Source organism: Tasmannia lanceolata, unplaced genomic scaffold, assembly GCF_043159265.1.
Source record: "Tasmannia lanceolata isolate RefF3 unplaced genomic scaffold, GAP_Taslan_0.1 ptg000019l, whole genome shotgun sequence".
NCBI classification, from domain to species: Eukaryota; Viridiplantae; Streptophyta; class Magnoliopsida; order Canellales; family Winteraceae; genus Tasmannia; species Tasmannia lanceolata.
In genome coordinates this window covers 10,570,799-10,594,965 of record NW_027518696.1, presented here as the reverse complement: position 1 = coordinate 10,594,965, position 24,167 = coordinate 10,570,799, and the positions used below count along the sequence as shown (strand labels likewise).

Sequence of the window (24,167 nt, the reverse complement as noted above, 5' to 3'; positions counted from 1 at the left end):
ATCCCTACAATGAAGAGGATCAATCTCCAAGAATCAAATGAGAGGAATCCTTGATTGCTTTAAAGGTTTGACTCTAATACCATAAATAATTGAATAGATTATAAATAAAAAATTAAAATACGTCAACAGATGAGAAATAAACGAAAGAAAAGAAAACGAGTTTCCTGAGAGGGGAGAGAGGGGAAAAGGAGTTGTTGGTCGACTCCTACGCTCCATGATCCTCGAACAAATGAGGTGATGAGTCCCTATTTACTTTAGAGACGCCATTTAGGGAAGTACGTGCTCTAAGTCCCAGTTATGACCATGTCTGGGGTTGAGCAACCAGGCTGGGTAAGCGGCCTGGTTACGGGGACGAAGTGATTAAGCACCAATCATGCCCGATTGGGTAATCAGTCTCTATTAAAAAAAGATTTGCTTGTCACAAGCATTAACTTAATTCGATTTTTTATCCTGCCCGATTGGGTAATCGGTCTCTATTAAAAAAAGATTTGCTTGTCACGAGCATTAGCTTATTTTGATTTTTGATCTCGCTCAGAATCCAAGGGATTGTAAAGAAGTAACAAATAAAGGGGAATGAAGATAGAGGGGAATGATCCTACTTTGCTATTTTCTGGGAGGGTCCAATCAGACCCTTATTGTGGCTGATCGGACTCGATGCACAATAACATAAATGCCCTCTAACAATTAGTGAGGTATCCTCGACCAAGTTTTCCAACTACTTCATTCTTGTGCCTTTAAATGTGAATAGTCGTTTGGGACTGATTTGAAGTGAATTTTGCGCCAATTGATCAGGAGATGCAAGAGATTTGGGTGGCAAAAAAAAATCTTTCAGTGATCGGAAGTCTTCAATGAAGTCAAAGCTCTTACAACTCCTGATCACAAAATAAAACAAAGAAATTATAAGTTATGTGATGAGGACCATCCTAAGGTCCAAATTTTAATTTTTAAGTGTCTTTTAAGTCCTTTACGTTATAATAGGGTTTTAATCTTTTTACATCAAAACAGCTCAAGTTCTTTGAGTTATGTATGTTTTACATAGGCCCAACATGTGCATTACGGGATTATTAAGTAGGAAGCAAGTAAGAGGGTATTTTGGTCCAAAAGTATTAGGTTTTCTTTAGGGTTTTAGAACTTTATAATTCTCTTCTTTCTTCTAATATATTGTAAGCCTTAGGGAAATTTTTAAGGATGCTATGATATGATGGTGGAATGAAAAAAGATTTGAAGTTTTTTGCTCGTGTGGATGTGATGTCTAACAAAGGTGTGATGCATTGATCTTCCCTAAGGTGCGATGCCTAGGAACCCCTTGGTGTGATGCCTTGGGTTTTGGATGGTGAGATTCTGACCTTGCTATTTATCTCTTTCATATTTCTTATTTTCCCATAAATCATGTTCCCGGGAACCCAAAAACCTCTCTTACATTATTTTTTGCTCATCTACACAAAACCCCTAAAATATCTATTAAAAAAAATTCTCAACCATAGAAACATCATTCAAATCTATCCCTATCCGGCATCTCTCTCGTTTTGTCCCAAAGCTCATTTTACACCCTCTCGGCATCCTACGAAAGCTTCCTGGTATCCTTCGAAAACCTCCCGGAATATGTCTACGCCACTCTAAACCTAGTAGATAATTTTTTCCAATCTCATAACATATTTTAGGAACCAAAACCTAATTTTTACCCATCCTTTTCACCACTAGTGTCCTTTCTATAGACCCATCTTGCATCAGACTTGGTATCGGAGAGTCTTGCAACATTATGCCTGTCATACGTAACAAATTATAAACCTGAAAACTACCCATATTTACAAACATGCAGAGTAATTAAAGTAGTCACACCATATCACTAACAAAATATGGATATAATGCATGTCCATTAAACCCCCCCCCCAAAAAAAAAAAAAGTTGACGTCAAAATATTTAATAAAACTTTCAAGGGTTGCAATTTTGTCAACATTCAACAGTATTTACCAATTATATCTCCGCTATGAGGGAACTACCCTAAAATAAACAGAAACAATAAATAAAAAAGAAATAATAATCAAATTCACATACCATCAGAGACACGGTTACATCAAATGGCATCAGTATGTAATCGTATCTATCAAAATCCAATCTTGGGCCATAATACAACTGGGAGTTGTTCACATTGTCGATGCCCATTAAATTTGAAGCTTCCTCATAAGTGTTACAATATATACTTAAATTCAAAATCTCCACTATCTTGTTAACTTGACCACCTCTCAATTTTCCAGTAGATGACCTGCAAAAATTAGGAAATAGAAAAATTAAATTCGAGCTGTAAGCTCCACAAATAAGCATGTCGCTTAAATAATTTCAACAAAATCAACATAAAAATTATTGAAGTAAACCTGTACAAAAAAATTATTGAAGTAATTACACAATAGCTCCTTTTTCCCAGCACAAATAGAGAATATATAAAAGAAAAAATAAAGATTTTAATGAAAGTACATTTTATCTATCCATCCAGCTCATTTTTAAAATGAATTGAGAAGGGACACAAAAAGTCATAGTTATTTTGATTTGGATCAAAAAAGGTAAAGAAAGATGAAAAAAAGGTAAAGAAAAGCATATTTAGAGCCAAACTAGTCTAAGGTATTTGACAAAGATGCCCTCATGACTCAAGAACCAAAGAAGAGATAATATTATTAAAAAAAAAATTACGAACTTAAATTACCCTACATAGTTTTCAAGAATTTATCCTTGGCAGTTCAAATTAAAAGGATAAGAGAGGGAGGAGCCTACGAATAAGGGGAAAGTGGGAACTATTTAGTCATAGATGCTTTCCTACAAATTTAGGTCGCTGATGGAAGCATAGGGGGGAACGGAAGTAAAGGATGAAGCGTGAAGAAGAGAGGTTGACAATCTGTCCAAGCTTGAGGTCCTTGATGAGCTTTGGGGGGGATATAGCAAGAGGTTAGGAAACAAAGATTAATGGTGTGAAGTGAGGTGGCCTTCAGTAAGAAAGAACTAAGAGTGAGGGGTTTCTTCCCTTAGCGCAAACAGCCTTAAGCATTTCAAGCTTAAGAAATAGTTTTAACTCTAGATTCCCTGTGAGAGAATAAGAATACCATTTCACAATGACATTACTCGAATCTAAAAGGAAAGCCTTCTCAAACCCTGCTTCACTTTGAGAAGAATTGGAGCATGATCTGACATAGGAAGCAGAAGAATCCACTGGACAGATTCGGGATAAAGCACTTCCCACTCAGGGTAACAAGAAAATGAACAAGCTTATAGAGAAAAGATTGGCTTCTCCACGCAATTAACTAAATGTATCTCCCCGAGGAGGAAGGTATGAATCAAATCAGATACTACTTCCAAGAAACTTGATATAGTAAGAGCAAAAAATACGGCTTGATTTTCCCTTGGGCAAGATGACCGTCTTAAAATTAGCAGCAACAAATATGACCCCAAGACAAGAAGATCTACGGGAAGAGAGATCATTGTAGAGAATTTATCTTTCTGGCTCATCCAAAATGCAGACATCATCATGAGATCAGAAACTGTACAGTGAAGTCCAGTAATATAGCCCCCACTTGCATATCTTGGATTCTAGATGGTATAGATACCACCAGAGAGACTCCTCAATGGAAGGACTTTGGCCCCTTCCAAGACAAAAAAAATGCTTTCCACAGAACTTCCATCTTTGGGACAACTGCTTTTAATTTGAAAGACCAATTTAGACTAGACATAATTTTTAATACAACATTTTCTGAGTGAAAATCCACTTTCTATTGAACCTTTGAAATTTATGGGATCAGATGATCCCAAAAAAAAACATATTTGAACCGGCGTCAAAAGTTACCAACAGTCGCATTGAAGAGGATGTAATTGTATTAGCTGGACACTCCAACTTTTTGGCTGCCTGATGTTTCGGCACGGCGGAGACACTGACAGATTTGGACACAACACAATACTACTGAACACATGTGAATGAAATGTTGGGATGGCAACATCAAAGTTTCCGGACATTCGGCAGTACCACTCTATTTAAAGGTGTCCCATTCTGAACACTTAAAACTCAGAGTCCGAGTATCCAACACCTTTAAAGAGATGTCTAAAACATATAATTATTAGATGGGATATAACTTAATAATAATAAAATGGAGATAATATACTTCATTTCAAACTTAATATAAAATATAATTTTCTTTCAATAAAAGGGTTTCTTTTAATATAGTTGGGATTTTACTTGGCTAAGGTTGTCTTGAGAAAACGAAGGGTTTTCTGGCCTGTGAAAAGAAAGAAAGTGTAATAACCCAATCTGAATTGGAATAAGCCAAACTGAGAATACCCAACTTCAAAGAAGCAAAAGTGTGAACTGTTTTGCACAAATAACCATTCAAAAAAGAAAAAAAAAAAACTGTTTGCACAAATAAATTCCAAGCCAAAACAGAATAACAAATCTGAAAATGAGGCATAAAGGGCCCAAATATATGGCAATAGAACTGCAAAAGAGAAAATATAGATTTGAAAATAGCTTGTAACAGATTCCCAACAAGCAATCCAAAATAACCGAAAGCATGGTACAGTTGCCCTTGGCGCAACCGTAAGGTTGCTCCATTGTGACCTGGTGGTCACGGGTTCGAGTCACGGAAACATCCTCTGCAAAGCAGGGGTAAGGCTGCGTACATATAGCCCTTCCCAAACCCCGCAATGGCAGGAGCCTCGTGCACTGGGCCGCCATTTTTTTATGGTACAGTTGCCCTTGAGTTTGAGAATGGAAAATGAGGAAATGTATCCATGTTGGAGATGAAGTGATCAGATCTTGAAGGAATCGCAACCAGAGCAAGAATCGGCCTTGTCACCGGGGGAGAGAAGCGAAGAAGGGAACAACACACACTCCCTCTCTCACTGTTGTGTGCAAGTCAAAGAGAAAACCCAAATAATTTTCATAGTCGACCAACTTCATTTCCAAACCATCATAAACAAGCGAATGGGGCCCACAACCTTCACTTAAACCCTTTTGAGAATATAAAACCTTCACCGTATATTTCTAAAATACGTGAGGGTGACTGCCCATAACCATGACCCAAATTTCGCATTCTTCAAAAAAAAGGTCATTACAAGTCACCATTCAAAAAAAGGGGGGGAACATTACAAGTCCTACCCTCCCAAGATTGATTGACCTCAAGCAATTCAGCCAAGGTAGGGGCGAAGACCAATTTTGTCGTTGCACCAAAATGCTCAATGTGGGATATAAATGTCTTAAGTGTTCATCCCAATATCATCTCCATTCTCTTGGACAATGGACATCGCATTTTGGGTTTTATTTTCCTCAATCCACACAAGATAACTTCACACCCCTTAAACCGGAATTTCAGCTGCAATGTCTGATGGTTCACGGTGTAATTTTATACGGAGTATAACCATTGTCCTCCAAGCACCATATGAGGAACCCCTCCCATGGAAAACAAGAAGAAGTCGTCCATTGCGAAGTAGTTTTCAAAGTTTATCCTCACCGCTTCACAATTTTGTTACAGTGTGTTAGATGAGTTATATATAGGCTGAGGGTATACTGGCCGTGTTTCACCATGTATAACCCTAACTCTGTAGTCTGTACACATATATCATATTTGTGAGAGTGTAGATAACTCTCCCACTTTCCCTCTCTCTCTCTCATCTTTTTTGCTTTCGATCTCCAACTCAACATGGTATCAGAGACCAAGGATTACCAAATTTCGGGTTTTACCAAATTTCGGCCCAAATTTCTAAATTTCAGAAATTTCTGAGATTTCAGCCGAAATTTTGAGAAATTGAAATTTTTTTTAAAAATATATAGAAATATTCCAAAATTTCAATAATTTCGGCCGAAATTTGGTGAATAATTAAATAATATCTTTTTATTATTACCCGATTTCGGGCTGAAACAGAAATTTAAAACCATGGTCTTACTTATCCTTTTTGGTCTTTTGTCATGAGTAAGGGTAGGTTAATCTTTTTACATGTATGAGCTGCCTATAAAAGGTAATTTTCCATCTCATTTGTTATGGCTTTGATTTGAATTGAAATTTGAAAAGGGAATCTCAGCATTGAGAATTTGGAGGGAAAATCCTCTTGCAAAAGAGGAGGTTTTTGAACGGATTTTTCAATGGAAATTGAAGGTTTGAAGCTTGATTTTCAGCTTCTTCTTCTATTCCAACTTATTTCTTCCTTCTGAATTAAGGAGATCTCAGTGTTCTTGATGATCTTGCATCCCCTTACAACATCCTTTATCAAATTGGTGATGAAAGCACAAAATTTTTAAAGATCTGTCCAGAACTTTCATCACTGAGCAATCAAAAATACGATCCACAAGATCGCCGGAAAATCGCTTCCGCAGCCACTTGCATCAAGTGGTATCAAAGCCTTGGTATGCGAGATTTCTCAATTTCGTAGTCCTGGGGAGAGAGACAGTGAAAATTTCAAAGTTGGATCGCTCTTGCAAAAGGAGATCGAATGAAGAATCTGTTTTGTGCTTAATTGATTTGCAAGCTGGGTAATACAGTGGATCGGCTTCCTTGGTGATGAATATTAACAAGAAAGTCCCTGATCTAATCTCCTCTGAATAAAGTTCCTTAAGTGCTCTACTAGCCTTTTAATAGTGGTAGAATTTTTGTGAAAAAAAATGATGCACAAGCTACAGAAATTAGAGTCGCCGATCCGGAACTCCTTATCAATTCCTCCATATTTGGAGCTGCATGTATGAGATTCGGTTTCCTAGGTTGAATCTCAACACCTGAACGCTAATCCCCTGAAAAATGTGCAACTGGTGACAAATTCTTACCAATTCTAGTGAAGGAGCTGAGATTGCTGCCCTAAACTGTTTCGTGCGAAGCGACTGTGGAAATCAGTCATTTTCATTGAAGTATATGTCAAGAAGGCTTAATTTCCTCTTTGAATGGTAAGTAGATCATGTTCTTGTTTGTTTCTTTTCCATTAGACATTTAGAAACCAGAAAGATGCTGCTGAAAGTGCAACCTACTATCAGCCCATCGATTAGGTGGAAAAAAAAGTAGAAGATGCAAGCAGTTTTTCCTGATATGAGAGCTGGACAACCATCGAATCACACTTTAAGGAGTCACCCTCCACTGCCACTCGATTCAAGTCTTCTCCTAGTAGCAATTTGATTCCTTGATGAACCGCTCAAACTTCCGCTTCATTAGAGTCAGTAGTGCTAATAGGGCCCGCGAAAGCCCACTTCACCACGCCCTCTTCACCCATAAGAACAACCCCAATGCCGGCCGGACCCGGGTTTCCAAGGCTAGAGCTAAGGGTGTAAATGGACATTCAAAATTCGATTACCGTCCGCATCCGAATCCGTTTAAAGCGAATATTATTTGAATCCGTTTCAAGCGATTTTATCAAAATCCGTTTATGAGATATTCGGTTCAAGCGAATACATCCGATCTGTTTAACATCCGAATCCAAGAAGTACATCCATTTATCCCGAAATATCCGAATCCGTATCCGTAATAAAGATGGAAGAAAAGGCAAGCTAAGACAGGTGCAATATCAAATCATAGTGGTGTCAATATGATTTCCCTTTAAACAGAAAATATACAAAAGAAATAAAAAAGAAAAGACTTTTACCCCTCCTTGCTTGCCCAGACCACTCTTGTGGAGTAAAAGAGTAGTCAGAGAGAAGAACAGGGTGAGAAAGAAGAGAGCTCTGATCGTCTTCTCTGGCGGCCTTGCCGGAGATCCGACCACCCTATCTCTTCCATCATCATCATCTTCCCCTTTTACCTTTACATAAACCCTAGATCTAATCCCCTTTCATTAGTTTAGATCTAATCCCCTTCATTAGTTTAGATCTAGATCTTAACTCGAATTCGGATTTCAATTCGGACATTCGTTTATGAATTCGAATTAGATCTGAACTCGAATTTGGATTTAAAATCAGACATTCGTTTATGAATTCGAATTCGGATTTGAATCCGGATAAACAGATACGGATAATATCTTAATTCGAATAATATCTGTCGGATGCGAATTTGGTAACAAATAATAATTATCCGTCGAATCCGAATTCGGATACGGATACTGACTATTGTAAACGAATTCGAATTCGGATATAGCAATATCCGATTCGAATTCGATCCGTTTACACCCCTAGCTAGAGCCATCGAAATTAAGCTTGATACATCTCCTCTCCGGAGGCTCCCAATCTTGGACAATGGGAGATTTGCTCTCACAGTAGAAACACACTTCCCCCCACCCATACGACAATTCAAAGGCGGAAACAAACTTAAAGCTAGGGAGGGTTTTAGCCCAAAAAACCGAGAGTGCCAAAACCGTGGATGACAAGAAGGAAGCACTTTTCACATGCCCTTTAAAAATTCTTGGGTTCCTTTCTTTCCAAAAGAGGGTGAACCTTGGCGCAACGGTAAGGTCGCTCCATTGTGACCTGGTGGTCAAGGGTTCAAGTCGCGAAAACAGCCTCTCTGCAAAGCAAGGGTAAGCCTGCGTACATCTAGCCCTCCCCAGACCCCACAATGGCAGGAGCCTCTTGCACTGGGCTGCCCTTTTTTTTCCTGTCTTTCCAAAGAACCCAAATTACCGCAAGGAATGAGATACCCCATAAAATCTTGCCTTTCCTTCCCCAAGGGGATAGCTTCCAAGTCATAGTTGTAAATACCGTTTCGTTTCGTCCGGAATGGACGAAACGAACCGGTTTCGTTCAAATTCCGGAATGAAATTGACAAAATTTCGTTTCGGACGAAATTTTCCGAAATCCGGAATTTCGTCCGGAATGGACGAAATTCTCCATTCCGGCCGAAATCGTCCATAACGGCTAGTTTGACTTGCAGAATTTACGACAATGCCCCTGCAACGGCTCTTTTTGGTTTTTGACCATTTTAACCTCAAAATGTGACCGTTTATAGCTGTTGGGAAGGGTATTTTAGTCATTTTTAAATGCACAATCAATAAAAAACTCTATAAATAGCATTTTCCCTACCTTCTTTTCCTCCACCTTCACATAAGTGATTCTCCTTCTCTTCTCTACTTTCACTTACACTATCTATTCTACTAAATTTCCTACAAGTCTACCCTCTTATTCAACTCAATCCAAGTCTATTTTGGAACAAAGGGAAGGCATACATTCAACTTACCACTACAAGAAGTCAAGAACTATTTCCAAAGGCTTATTTCAAGTGAGTGAAGGTTAATTTTTTCTTCTTCTCTCCAACTCAAGTTCAACCCCAAGGTTCTCTTTATTTCTTTCCATTTCCTTTCTTTTATTTCTTACTTCATTTGTCCCCTTCTACTTCATTTTTTTGTAATTTGTTTCAATTTTCTTTCTTCTAATTCATTTTTCCCCTTCTTCTACTTCATTTCAGAATGAGTGGGTCGGGTTCGGGACCTTCTGCAGGAGCATCCTCTATTGGTTCGGCACCCGCTAGATCGGATGACCCGGCATGGTCTTACGGTACATTGGTTCCGGGTCAAAGAAATAAAATAACTTGCATATTCTGTGGCAAAGTCATATCGGGTGGAGGTATAACCCGCTTGAAAGAACATTTAGCGGCTGTTCCTGGTGAAGTAGCATCATGCAAAAAAGTGACTGAAGATGTAAAATATCGAATGAAGCACCTTTTAGATGCAAAGAGAAAAGAAAGGGCTAGGATGAGCATATCCAGAGCAGAGGTTGGAGGTTTTTATGGCACACCAGACGAAGAAGAAGAGCAGGATGAAGAAGACCTTGGCACACAATTGCCTCAAGTCCCTCAACGAAGAGGTAAGGAAGTTCTTGTAGAACCGAGTGGTACAAAAAGGAAGAAGAAGGGAATCACAGGAGGGATCAGGAATTTCTTTGCAGCACGAACAACCCCTGGAGCCCAGCCAAGCATTAAAAGTGATTTGGCTACTAAAGAAACAATGGATAGAGGAGACATGGCGGTTGGCATGCTTTGCTACGATGCCAATCTCCCTTTCAACGTTGCCAATTCACCTTTCTGGCAACCTATGTTTGACGCTGTGAATGCCGTGGGTTCGGGTTATAAGGCACCTACTTATCATGCTTTAAGGGGTCCCATTTTGAAGAATACAGTGGATGAGGTAAACAACTACTTGGAGGAAATTAAGATGTCGTGGAGATACACTGGTTATAGCATTATGGCAGATGGATGGACAGACACCAAACAACGTTCCCTAATCAACTTTTTGGTGTACTGCCCTAAAGGAGTCATATTCCTCAAATCCGTTGATGCATCTGGCATAGTGAAGAATGCCGATGAATTATACAATATCTTTGCAAAGATTGTCGGAGAGGTGAATCCGGAATATGTGGTGCAATTTGTAACTGACAGTGAGCCAAGTTACAAAGCTGCTGGGAAAAGACTAGAAGCCGCGTTTGGTACATTCTTCTGGACTCCGTGCGCAGCTCATTGCTTAGATCTCATCTTGGAGCATCTGTGCAAACCGACTGTATTTCCTCACATAGCAACCACAATTGAGAGGGCTCGAACGATTACAAAGTTCATCTACAACCATGGAAGCCTCTTGAATTTGATGAGGAAGAAGTTCACAGGAGGGAAGGAGTTGTGCCGCCCTGCTGCAACCAGATTTGCTACAAATTTCATTAGCATACAAAGTCTGGTGTTTAATCGGAAAGCACTTCAGCAGATGTTTGTGTCTGATGAGTATAGTACTAGTAGGTTTGTCCAACACCCACTGAGTGAAGGGGTAGTTAGTACTGTGTTGGATAAATCTTTTTGGGACCAATGCAAGTACATTCTAAACATCAGCGAGCCTTTAGTGAGAGTGCTGCGCTTGGTAGATCGGCAGGACAAACCGGCGATGGGTTACCTATATGAGGCTATGGATAAGGCCAAAGAGAACATCAAGGAGAGGTTGAAGAGAAAATCAGATTACAATCCCATCTGGAGGATCATCGACCAAAGATGGGATAGGCAACTCCACAGTCCCCTCCATGCAGCAGGATATTTTCTTAACCCTGCTCTCTTTTTCACTCCTACCTTCTCTAGGCACAGTGAAGTAACCAGAGGCTTGTTGGCATGCATCACTCGACTGGTACCTGATGAAGGTACACAAGACCTCATCACCAATCAGATTGAGGATTATCGAGAGGCTAAGGGTATGTTTGGAATGAAGCTTGCAATCCACAACCGAACGAAGTTGGGACCAGGTATATTTGAGTTTTTTGTTTAATTAAGTATAATTCATTTTAACTTTCAGTTTCTCAACAAATAATGATTTACTATTTGTTACTTTACAGTTGCATGGTGGAATCAATTCGGAGGTGACGTGGAAGAATTACAGACATTTGCGATCAGAATTCTCAGTCAAACCTGCAGTGCGACTGGGTGTGAAAGGAATTGGAGCACCTTCGAACACATGCACTCTGCAAAGAGAAATAGGTTGGAGCACCAGAGATTAGATGACTTGGTGTTTGTCCATTACAATCTTAAGTTTCGAGAAAGGTATACAACGTAATATAATGTTTTCAACTCTCACCTCATCACTTTAAGCTTTTAAGTTTAACCTTTGACATTGATTAAACTTAATGTTTTCCTTTTCAGGGACTTGTTGAGGAAATCATCTACCACTAGTGACCTTTTGAGCATAGACCATCTGGATGTCATGATGGATTGGGTTGCAGAAGAAGAAGATGTCATATTCACGCCGGAAGACATTGGGTGGGAAAATCTTGAAGCACCTACTGTTGTGGTTGGGGCCGGGGACGACAACGACGACTTTCTCATGCCTCTTGAAGAAGATGTCCATACTGGTGGTCCAGGTGGTGATGACGGCGGGGGCGACGACGACGACGACGACGAAGAAGACATTGAGTATGATCATCCGGGTTATGATGACTGAGAGTTGTTGCTACTAGCTATTGTCTATGTTTCATTTTCATGTATCTTTTTTTTTTAATGTTTTTCTATGTATCAGACTATCAGTTGCACTTGTGCAAGACTTTATGTGTTTAAGTAATGAATATGCCTTTTGGGACACATATTTTGGACTATTTATTAGTTTTTCATCTTTTTCTATTGATTTTTTATTTTTTTGGATTTTTCTCATATTTTTTAATATATTTTTTGTGTGAACGAAAAGTTTCGACCGAAATGCACCGAAATGACCGAAATCCCACCGAAATTCCGTTTCGGTGGCCAAAACGAAATGGCGACCGAAACGGAATTTACAACTATGCTTCCAACACTCCAACACCTGAATAAGATCCTTGGGAAACACCAAGAGATCCCAAATTTCCCTAAAATACTGCACCAAACCTCCCTAGGAAGTTTGCATGTTCACTTACTCCATTTCTCCAGTTGTCTGCAATTGAAAAGATCTTGTAGTTTCTGCATGTTTTGCCTTTGACCACTAGAATCAGAAGTCATTTGCAATGCTATTGCATGTTGGATGTTTGACTAAAATTATAAAAAAAATTATAAAAAATACAAACTTCAGAAGATCTAGTCAGAAACTTCATCCTTGTGCAATCAGAGGTCCGATCTACAGGCTCATCGGCAAAATCGCTTCCGCGGCCACTCACATCAAGTGGTATCAAGCTGCTGCCCACCTACGGTCCGATTCTTGCTACATTTTTTTGTTGACTTGGCTCGTTCAGCAGTTAGAGATTCCAATGAGACTGGCTGGGATAGATTGTTTGTTGTGATTGCTTCAAGGAATTTGTATTACACTAAGTTGCTTGAACACCTTATAGAAAGTCAAATTGTGCTAAATGCAGGAAATCCAAAGCATGAGACGACGACAAGAGAGGCGTGATTCCATGCCAAACCAGTCACCTCCTTTACATAAGCAATCTTTTAAAGAAGGGGAGTCGATTGAACATGAAGAAGATGAGTTAGATCAGGCCTCTACACGTAGATCAGTCTCTAGACACTTTTAACCTTTATCCTTTTTTATATTACTACCCTCACAACTTTATTATTACTGCATGTTTTGAGGTTTATCCATCCTATAAGTACGTTTTTATATGAAAATAAAACATTATATTGACTGGGCCTACTAAATTTTTTAATATAATACTTGTTTATTATTATTATTTTTGAATGATAATACTTGTTTAATATCTAAAAAATCAAATTTGAAATTGATTAAAATATTTTGGCTAATCCACAGATCTTTCTTTTTGAGGTTTGTCGAATCTGACACTCGATACCCGTGTCAAATTCCAACAATCGCCCCACCTGAACTGGCGACAGAATCGGACTAAGACTGAGCATGATCCTTCCCTCCGGATGGGTAGAGAGGAGTTTTCATCCCCGCCATCCGTTCCTCGATCCGATGCCACCGATCCGCTTCTTTCTCCCCCGCCTTTCCCCCTACTAAAAAAGGCGACTGAAGTGCTTTTTGAATCCAAAGATAAGAGACTGTTCGATGCCAGGAAACGACTAGTTGTACTGATGCAGCATAGCCATATAGCATAAGATTTACATGAACAAAAAGAAAACACGGAGGAACTAACATAATAGGTCAACTCCGTAAAAAAAATTTCACATTTCGCAAAGACATTAAGTATCAAGAACACATGACCCAATAGTGACCATCAATTCATACTCTTCTGAAAGAGCACTCCCACATCCTACATATCAAAGAACAATAATTCATCATTTATTTGCTATAGTTCCAATTGTGGAGTCCAAGAACACGTAATAAAGAAGGCTTGAGTGATATAACCCAAAAAAAAAAAAAGCATTCACACCTTAAACCATAGTTTCCTAATTTGGCAGTTATTCTGTAAAAATTATGTTATTGAAAAATACAAGCTATTTCCAAATAAAATGGGGATTTTACAGATAAGAAGTAATTTTCTAATTTCATGAGGAAACAGATTATCTCACAAAAAACCATCATCCAATGAGAATTAAACCAATGAGCCTAATCAGAAAAAAAGGATGCACTTTAACTGCTATACTATGCAAGTTGATTGTTACTTTATTGAAAATATATAAACATAGAAAACATATATATCTTTTAAAAGGGAAAACATGCTCGAGATTTTCCAAAAAAAAAAAATCAAGCTTTTCCTGAACTTCTTGAACATTCGCCTCACAGAAATATTCCCGAATCTGAACATGGTAACTATGTTTGAAACAAAAGAAGTTTACAAATTCATATCAATTACGTATGTAGTACAATGGGAGAAGAGTTAAAACAAACCCAACAGAATTCTGCTTATGTCGGGGATCCGTCATAATTGTAAGGCTAGAAAACCTTAAACCGAGCGTGAACTGTGCCTGAAAGCATTAACAAACTGTAAACAACGAATTTTTACTACAAAAAATGTAAATTTACAGCAGACCAAAACTCAAGTTAATTTCAACCATAAAACAACAGATATCACCTCTAGAAGTTACCAGAAGTAATTTTGTGGTATAACATGGCTACCATTACAATAGGTTCTGAATGCCTAGAACATACAGCATTTTATCTCATTTGAAATTCAGAATTTTGATAATCTATATGCATAGATTTCAGGTATAACCTTTGAATTACCTTTAAGTTTTGAGAAATTACGCCATGTGATGCAGTGCATAGTGCAACGAGTCCAAGGGTGCATGAGCAGCACTGCACCTTTGCTCGTCATATCAGATAGTCACTTGAGGCACCCTCGCTTATTTCAATAGGCCATGTTGACGAGTCAACTCGGTGATGGGTCTAAGCCAACAGACTAGACTCACTGGCTATTAGACCAAGTCATGGACAAGTCACTTGACATATACAGGGGTCAAAGGGGCGCAAGATGAAACTCATAAGTAACTTTCATTGGCTGAAGGTCAACAAATTTGAAACATACAAGTTCAATCAAATGAAAGGGTGTGAAGAGAAGTCACTTGACCCGTCAAAAAGGTCACATTGCACTCCATTACCATCAATATATCGGTACATACCACATTTCACATGTAATTCATCTAAATATTTATACATAATACATACACCAAAGTATACATGCAATTCATAAAAATATAATTATGTAACACATAGGGGTATAGTATACTACTGGTACACTTATGGCTTTGGTTTCCGGATGCATTTCAGCTTCGGTATGAATTTTAGTTGGGATGGAAACAGAAACATTTCTGTCGTTTTGTGTCAATTTCGATGGAATTTTAAAACCATAGTTACAATACAAGGTGACCCCAAAGGGTCGAGAGTATCAGCACAGCAAAGTATCATGTTATGCACCATGTTTTGAACCTTACAATTCCTCACAAAGGTATTATTTTTTGATGAATTCCTTCGCATCCCGCAGAAATATTCGTGCTAACGTCCTACCTCCCGTATGGTCGCCGCATATTCCTTCATGCACCTCTCTTAGAGCATAATCAGATTCGAATGGCAATAGGCATCGGAGGTACGGTCACGTGTAGGAACGCTTGTATAACTTTGCTCCGTTAAACATGTACGGGGCCGATCTCGCAACTAACCTTCGGGCTTCCAATTTGTCAACAGGTAGTATTCCATCTTTCAAGTACCGCACTATAGGATCCATCCAATTGGATCCTTCTTGAATTTGCATTATTTCTTTCTCTTCTATACTCGGGCGGAGCAAAATTTTGGTGTAGACAGAACCGAAATTGAATGCCTCTTCCGAAGCCATTTTGGAGAGAGAGTCCGCCCGGGTGTTCATTCCCCTCGGGATTTGTACAATTTCCACATCTTTTAATCCTGCCAATTTTTCGCGAACCTTTTCTAGGTATTACATCCTTTCTTCTTTGGCTGTGTAAAACCCATTCACTTGCCCCACCACCAGCTGTGAGTCACTGTGAACTTTTACTTTTTTTGCTCCCAACTCCGCAACTAGGGTCAATCCTGCCAACAAGGCCTCATAATCGGCCTCGTTGTTCGAAGCTTTGAAATCAACTCGTAGAGCATACTCTGCCAAAAATTCATCCGGACCAGTCAAAACTACACTGGCCCCATATCCCTCTTTGCTAGCCGAGCCGTCGACATGGAGTATCCAAGGACAAGCGACTGTCTCTTGTTCTCGTGGTTCAACTGCGGCCTGCGGACTATCATCGGGTCGAGGATTGATTTCTACTTGTTGACCAACTTCCTCTTCCTCCGAGTCTTGTCTCGACGCGGTGAATTCTACGATGAAATCTATAAGGACTTGCGACTTGATGGCCGGGCGGGGTCGGACTTGTATGTCAAACTCTCCCAGTTCGACGACCCAAGCTATAAATCAACCCGACGTTTCGGGCTTTTGGAGAATCTTTCGTAACAGCTGATCTGTCAAGAGTACAATGGTGTGGGCTTGGACATACGGTCGGAGCTTCCGAGCTGCTGTAATGACTGCGAAGGCAAACTTTTCAATACTCTGGTATCTGACTTCAGCACCATGAAGAATCCTACTAACATAGTAAATCGGATGCTCCTACTTCCCTTCCTGGCGGACCAAAACAGCACTTACCACCGTTTGACTCGGGCTAGGTAGAGGAACAAATCCTCTCCTGGCTCGGGCATGGTAAATACAGGCGGGGTCTGTAGATACTGTTTCAAAGAGTTAAATGCCTCCTGACATGCAAGGGTCCATTCAAACTCTTGTAAATTTCTTAAGAGTTTAAAGAAGGGTTGGCACTTTTCTGCTGATTTGGACATAAAACGACTGAGGGCGCAACACGCCCAGTTAGCCTTTGGACTTCAACAACTTTGGATGGAGGTTCCATGTAGGGCTGCAAATGAACCGAGCGGGCTCGCGAACATGTTTGGGTTCGGCTCGTTAAAAGCTCGGCTCGGGCTCGTTCGTTTACTAAACGAGCCGAACCCGAGCCCAAAAATTAGGCTCGCCAAATAAACGAGCCGAACTTGAGCTTGGTATAGTTCGGCTCGGAAAAGCTCGCGAGCTTTTTAGGCTCGGTTCATAAACAAGCCGAGCCGAGCCGAGCCGAGTTTTAAAGCTTAGATTATGTTTGTTTTTTATATATAAAATAAAAGAATGTGGGTTGTTTATCACAAATGACAGTTTGGCCGAGTGGTTAAGGCGTTGGATTTAGAGAGGTCTTGGGTTCAAATCCCACAAATGTATGTTTTAACATTCTTGAGACGAGCCGAGCTTAAGCTCGGTTCGTTCCACTTAACGAGTCGAGCCGAGCCCGAGCCGAGTTTTCTCGAATATTTCACGAGCCGAGCCGAGCCGAGCTTTTTCAAAAACTAAACGAGCCGAGCCGAACACGAGCCTTTATAAAAACTAAACGAGCCAAGCCCGAACACCCCAAAGCTCGGTTCAGCTCATTTGCAGCCCTAGTTCCATGTCAAGAATAGCTTGAATTTTCTCTGGGTTGGCTTTGATACCCCTTTGACTGACCATAAAACCCAGGAACTTTCCCGAGGTTACACCAAAGGCGCACTTTGCTGGGTTAAGCTTCATTTGATATTGGTGTAATACGGCGAAAGTCTCTCGGAGGTCTTCAATGTGCCATTGGGCCTTCAAACTTTTGACTAACATATCATCAACATAAACCTCCACATTCCTTCCAATCTGTTTCTGGAAAAGCTTGTTGACGAGTCTCTAATACGGAGCACCCCCATTCTTCAAACCAAAAGGCAAGACTGTGTAACAGTATAAACCTTGTTCAGTGACAAATGAAGTTTTGGGAATATCTGGCTCGTACATTTTAATTTGATTGTAACTGAAAAATGAATCTAAGAAACTGAGGAGTTCGTGCCCAGAGGTGGCATCGATCAATTGGTCTATGCGAGGCAGCGGGAAAGGATCCTTCGGACAAGCACGGTTTAAGTCCGTGAAGTCCGTACGGGCCCTCCAACTGCCGTTGGCCTTCTTAACCATTACCATGTTAGCCAACCCCTCTGGGTATTGAATCTCTTTAATTAATCCTGCTCGCAACAACTTGTCGACCTCCGTCTTAATGTGAACTTGTCATTTTACCGCGAAGTTCCTCTTCTTTTGCTTTACAGGCTTATAAGTCGGGTTCACGTTCAATTTACGAACGGTAACCTCGGGAGATATCCCCGGCATGTCAAAAGCAGACCATGCAAAAACACTGGCATTAGCTCTTTAAAAATTCACTAAATCAGTATGTAACGTACCTGTTAATAAAGAGCCAATTCGAACAGTTCTTTTGAGATGGACGTCGGAAATGGAGATCGAGTCAAGCTTCTCAACCGGCTCTCCCCTAATAGTTCAGGCTCGGTCACTAGGATCTTGACTATCAATAGTGAAACTTTCTTCCGAGGCATTAGTCCCCTTCAAACTGGTAACATTACACTTCCGGGCCACCGTCTGATGCCCTTTGACCTCCCCCACACCCTTCTAGGTCGGAAATTTCATCTTAAGATGGGGCGTAGAAACAACGGCTCCCAAATCATTCAGCGCAGGCCTTCCAATGATGGTACTGTAGGCGAAGTGTACATCGACAACTAAAAAGGTCATCATGATCGTCCTCTGGAGAGGATAAGTCCCAAATGTAACAGGAAGATCAATTTTGCCGTTGATCTTTACCGATGCACCAGAAAATCCATAAATAGAATATTCGACCGTGCCCAACCTGTCCTCGCCTAGACCCATCTCTTGAAATGTGCCAACATGCAGCACATTTACAGAGCTACCGGCGTCGACTAAATTTTTTCCAATGTCGTAGTTAGAGATGATGAGTCGAACAACCAGTGCATCATCATGCGGAACTTGCAATCCTTCATAATCTTTGTTAGAGAAAGAAATGACTTTGTTTACCTTTAAAGAATCCATCCGAGCTTTCTTTGATGGTGTTTCAAGGGAAAGTATGAGCTCGGCATATGCACATCGACCAGCTGTAGTTGGACCTCCTGCCGCGAGTCCTCCGGCAATAACATTGATTCTATCTGCGATATTAGGGGGTTGCTCGGGGTCGGTGTGTGGTGACGGGGTCGATCCTCGTGAACCTTCCAATGAGATCGGTGATGCCTAGAGGTATGGCGGCGACTTCTTGAGCGGTGCCTACTTCGAGAACGTCGAGGAGAACGGTGCTGACTCCGAGAGCGGCGCGATGGGGAACAATGACGTACTTCCGACCGAGGATGAGGTCGCTCGATCTTGAGTGGATTTTTGAGATAATGATTTAATTGGCCTTCTCCAACCAATTTTTCAATCTGTAACCTGAGGTGATGACAGTCGTCTGTATCATGACCATGATCTGAGTGGAACTCACAGTATTTCTCAGCAGTACGCTTCTTAACGTCCGTCTTCATCTCCTTTGGAGGGACTAAAATACCTTGATCTCTTATCTCAAACAGAACATGAGACAAGGGTACCTTCAAAGGAGTGTATCCCAATCTTTCAAAGACAGGAACCACATTCCGACTCACTGGTCTCTCTTCTGCCTTCAACCTATTCGATGCTTTAGGGTCTTCTCTTTTCCTTTCACTGGGGCCTGACTGATCTCTGGTGCGGTCACGGCAGCAAGCGTCCTCCGCTTGGATGAACTTGTTACCCTTAGATGCAAGCTCCTGAAAAACTCGAGGTGGTTTTAAGTAAGGATGTATTTTCAGGTTCTCATCAGTAGTGGTATGCTCCAATAATGCTACTGCCATTTGAATGTCAATCTTGACAATCTGGGATAGTTCAGCATTGAACCTAATCACGAAATCCTTTAAAGCATCATTCTTCCCTTCATGAAGGGCGAGGAGGGCATCTGCTGGGTCATGGCGATACCGATTATTGGCGAATCGCGTACTAAATTGTCGATCGAAATCGTGAAAAGAACTGATCGAGTCAACCTTCAAACGTAAGTACCAGTCGCTGGCACTTTTCCTTAGCCTTCAAACATAAGTACCGGTCAGCTTTTTATCTTGACAATCTGAGATAGTTCAGGATTTCATGATTAGGTTCAATGCTGAACTATCCCAGATTGTCAAGATAAAAAGCTGACCGGGACTTACGTTTGAAGGCTAAGGAAAAGTGCCAGCGAGTGGTACTTACATTTGAAGGCTGACTCAATCAGTTCTTTTCACGATTTCAATCGACAATTTACTACGCGATTCGCCAATAATCAGTATCGCCATGACCCAGCAGATGCCCTCCTCGCCATTCATGAAGGGAAGAATGATGCTTTAAAGGATTTCATGATTAGGTTCAATGCTGAACTATCCCAGATTGTCAAGATTGACATTCAAATGACAGTAGCAGCATTGACGCATACCACTACTGATCAGAACCTGAAAATACATCTCACCTTAAAACCACCTCGAGTTTTTCAGGAGCTTGCATCTAAGGCCAACAAGTTCATCCAGGCGGAGGACGCTTGCGGCCGTGACCAGAACAGAGATCAGTCAGGCCCTAGTGAAAGTCAAGGAGAAGACCCTAAAGCATCGAATAGGTTGAAGGCAAAAGACAGACCAGTGAGTCGGAATGCGGTTCCTGTCATTGAAAGATTGGGATACACTCCTTTGAAGGTACCCTTATCTCATGTTCTGTTTGAAATAAGAGATCAAGGTATTTTAGTCACTCCAAAGAAGATGAAGACGGCCGCTAAGAAGCGTACTACTGGGAAATACTGTGAGTTCCTCTCAGATCATGGTCATGATACAGACGATTGTCATCACCTCAGGTTACAGATTGAAAAATTGGTTGGAGAAGGCCAATTAAATCATTATCTCAAAAATCCACTCAAGATCGAGCGACCTCATCCTCGGTCGGAAGTATGTCATCGTTCCCCATCGCGCCGCTCTCAGAGTCGGCACCATTCTCCTCGACGTTCTCGAAGTAGGCACCGTTCAAGAAGTTGTCGCCGTACCTCTAGGCATCATATATCTCCTCGGAAGGTTCGTGGGGATCGACCCCGTCACCACATACCCGACCCTGAGCAACCCCCTAATATCGCAGGTAGAATCAATATTATTGCCGGAGGACCCGCAGCAGGAGGAGGTCCAACTACAGCTGGTCGACGTGCATATGCCGAGCGCATACTTTCTCTTGAAACACCATCAAAGAAAGCTCGGATGGATTCTTTAAAGGTCAACGAAGTCATTTCTTTTTCTAACAAAGATTATGAAGGATTGCAGGTTCTGCATGATGATGCACTCGTCGTTCGACTCATCATCTCTAACTCAGGTGCGCACGGGTGCGGACCCCCAACGCACCCAACACGTACCCAATAGTATTTTTTTTTTTTTTAAAAAACCCGGCTTGGGGTGCGTACCCGATACGTACCCCGAGCTCACCCGCACCCCATACGTGTCTGATTTGTCGCTATGTCTCTCTCTTTCTGTTGTAAGCACGTATTCCAAGCAGAAAAATGTAAGCACGTATTCCATTTGCAAGCGCACCGGCACCGGCACCCCACCCCACCTCTCTCTCTCTCTCTCTCTCTCTCTCTCTCTCTCTCTCTCTCTCTCTCAATTTGGGGCTTAGGGTTTAGGCCTTGTTAGGGATTGTTACAACCAATTTGGAGCCCAAAACTGATTTTTGGAGTCAAAATTATGTTGGGATCACAATTAGGGATTTAGGAACTTAGGGCTACAAGCCCTGTTTATTTGAGATTGTTGGGTTTGCTTACTAAATTTGTGTTTGTTCTTTCATTTAATAGATTTCAATTATAAGAATTTCTTCATCCGGGGCTAGTAGTGCCGCACATGCACCTTCTAGTGATGAAGATATCTCGAAGCCCTTATGGAGGCATGTCTGTAGATTTGATAAAGATCCTAAGGTGGAGGGAATGTGCGGTGGCAATGGAATTATTGTCATAAGAGTTTCAGTAGCTCCTACACAAGGGTTAGGGCGCACTTGTTGAAGATAGCCGGACAAGGAATCGGAGCATGTCTTAAAGTGAAAGCAAGTGATCTAATTGCAATGCAAAGGTTGGAAGAAGAATTCAAGGAGCTTATGAAGCAAAATGCGCCCAAGAGAGTGCCATTGCCGCCATTATCAAGTAGTGGATCATTGGGTTGCACGAGTAGTATGTTTGTCCGTCCAAGTTTTGATCTAAAGAGGAGCAAGACAAGTGGTCCAAGTGGAAGTGTGAGTGCTATTAAAAAAGCATTCAACATGGCGGCCCGTGATCAACTATTTGCCGAGATTGCTCGGATGTTTTACTCCGGTGGCTTGCCATTTCACCTAGTAAGGAACCCGCACTGCACGAGTTCATACTCGAATGCCGCCAATAATGCACTTTCCAATTATTTGCCTCCGGGATACAATTTGCTAAGGACAACTCTACTACAAAGAGAGGGGGCAAATGTTGATAGGTTGTTGCAACCTCTTAGAGATACATGGAAGGATAAAGGGGTGAGCATTGTTAGTGATGGATGGAGCGACTCACAAATGAGGCATCTCATTAACTTCATGACGGTAACCAACGGTAGGCCTATGTTTCTCAAGGCAATAGATTGTTTGGGGGAGACAAAGGACAAACATTTCATTGCCAACTTATTGAAGGAGATAATTATAGAGGTTGGGCATGAAAATATTGTCTAAGTAATTACCGACAATGCCCCAGATTGCAAGGCGGCAGACAACTTATTGAGGCACAATTTCCTTCATCTTTTGGACCCCATGTGTGGTGCACACCCTCAACCTTGCTTTGAAGAACATATGTGCGTCAAAGAATGTAGAAACAAATCAAAATACATTTGAAGAATGTAGTTGGATCACGAATGTTTCGGGAGATGTTATGATCATTAAGAATTTCATAATGAGTCATTCCATGAGATTAGCCATATTCAACAAGTTCAATACTTTGAAGTTGCTTTCCGTGGCGGAGACACGATTTGCGAGTGTTATTATCATACTTAACAGATTCAAACTCTTAAAGCAAGGTCTTCAACCAATGGTGATAAGTGACAAATAGAGTTGTTATAGGGAGGATGATGTGGGGAGAGCAAGGTTTGCGAAAAACAAGATGTTAGATGACATATGGTGGGATTCTATCGACTACATACTCTCATTTGCATCCCCTATATATGGCATGCTTAGAGAGTTTGACACGGATACGCCTTGCATTCATTTGGTTTATGATTTGTGGGACACCATGATAGAGAAAGTGAAGGCGGCAATATATAGGAAGGAAAGAGGAAAGAAGAGGAGTCCACCTTTTATGACGTGCATAAAATTCTTGTTGATCGTTGGAACAAGAGCAACACTCCACTTCATTGCTTGGCTCATTCAATGAATCCAAGGATAGGTGACTTTAAATTTATTTGGATTAGTAGCTGTCAATGTTTATTTCTTACTTTTAACTTGAAAGTTGAAACTTAAAACTAAATTAAGTTTTTCTTTCTTAAAGGTATTATAGTGAACAATGGCTTAGTGAGGATTCAAGTCGGGTGCCTCCACATAAGGATGCGGAAATTTATACGGAGAGGGTAAAGGGCTTTAAAAGGTACTTCCCCAATTCCGAGGATCGCACGAGGGCTAATGTGGAGTTTGCCCAATTCTCTATGAAGTCCGGATTATTCAATGACATTGATTCCATCAATGAACGACTCACTATCAAGCCTCATGAATGGTGGGTCATCCATGGTAAATGTGCTCCTATACTTCAAAGCATAGCATTAAAGCTTCTTATGCAACCTTCATCTTCATCTTGTGCCGAGAGGAATTGGAGAGCACTTACTTTTTTGTGCATTCTCTCAAGAGAAACAAGATAACTCCACAATGAGTTCAAGATTTGATTTTTGTTCATAGCTATCTTCGCCTTCTATCAAGACGATCTCCACAATATAATCAAGGAGAGACAAAGATGTGGGACATAGATGGAGATACATTGGATTCCTTTGAAGATGTTGGGGTACTTGAAGTTGTTAGTCTTTCTTTGGATGAACCGGAGTTGGAGTCCATTGTTTTTACCGACGATGTAGAGGATGATATTGGAGATGAGGCGACGAACTTCTTTTCTAATGAAGAATGATGTATTTAGTATTTTGGAGCTTTATGTTATGATGAAATATGGAATACTGAAACTTAATCACTTAAGAAATGAAGAGCAATATTAAAAATTTCCATTTTAGTGATGTTATTGTTATTTGATTGCTCTCCTATTATTTTTTTAATTTTTTAAATTTTTATAAATATATAATAAAATATTAAAATATATTATTATATTCGGCGTACCCGAACGTACCCACACCCGGGTTTTTTCGAAAATCACATACCCGTGTACCCGTGTCGTGTCCTACCCGCACCCGTACCTATACCCGTGCTTCATAGATAAAAGGTGACCTCACATGATCAA

General features: G+C 40.7%; 1 protein-coding gene across 5 annotated transcripts in view; it reads right to left on the bottom strand.

Annotated features, from left to right (window-relative positions):
* The window catches only part of LOC143852521 (vacuolar protein sorting-associated protein, putative (DUF1162)), a 133,999-nt gene that overhangs the window by 101,938 nt on the left and 7,894 nt on the right, over positions 1 to 24,167 (bottom strand). For all 5 annotated transcript variants that reach the window (XR_013236781.1, XM_077361923.1, XM_077361926.1 and 2 more), the window contains 2 exons: positions 14,161 to 14,237; positions 2,056 to 2,263 (listed from right to left, as the gene is read on the bottom strand). Coding sequence is in view for 4 of the 5 variants with exons in the window: in XM_077361923.1 (XP_077218038.1) it covers positions 2,056 to 2,263; positions 14,161 to 14,237 (285 nt within the window). In the remaining variant the exon portion in view is untranslated. The remainder of the gene's footprint in view (positions 1 to 2,055; positions 2,264 to 14,160; positions 14,238 to 24,167) is intronic.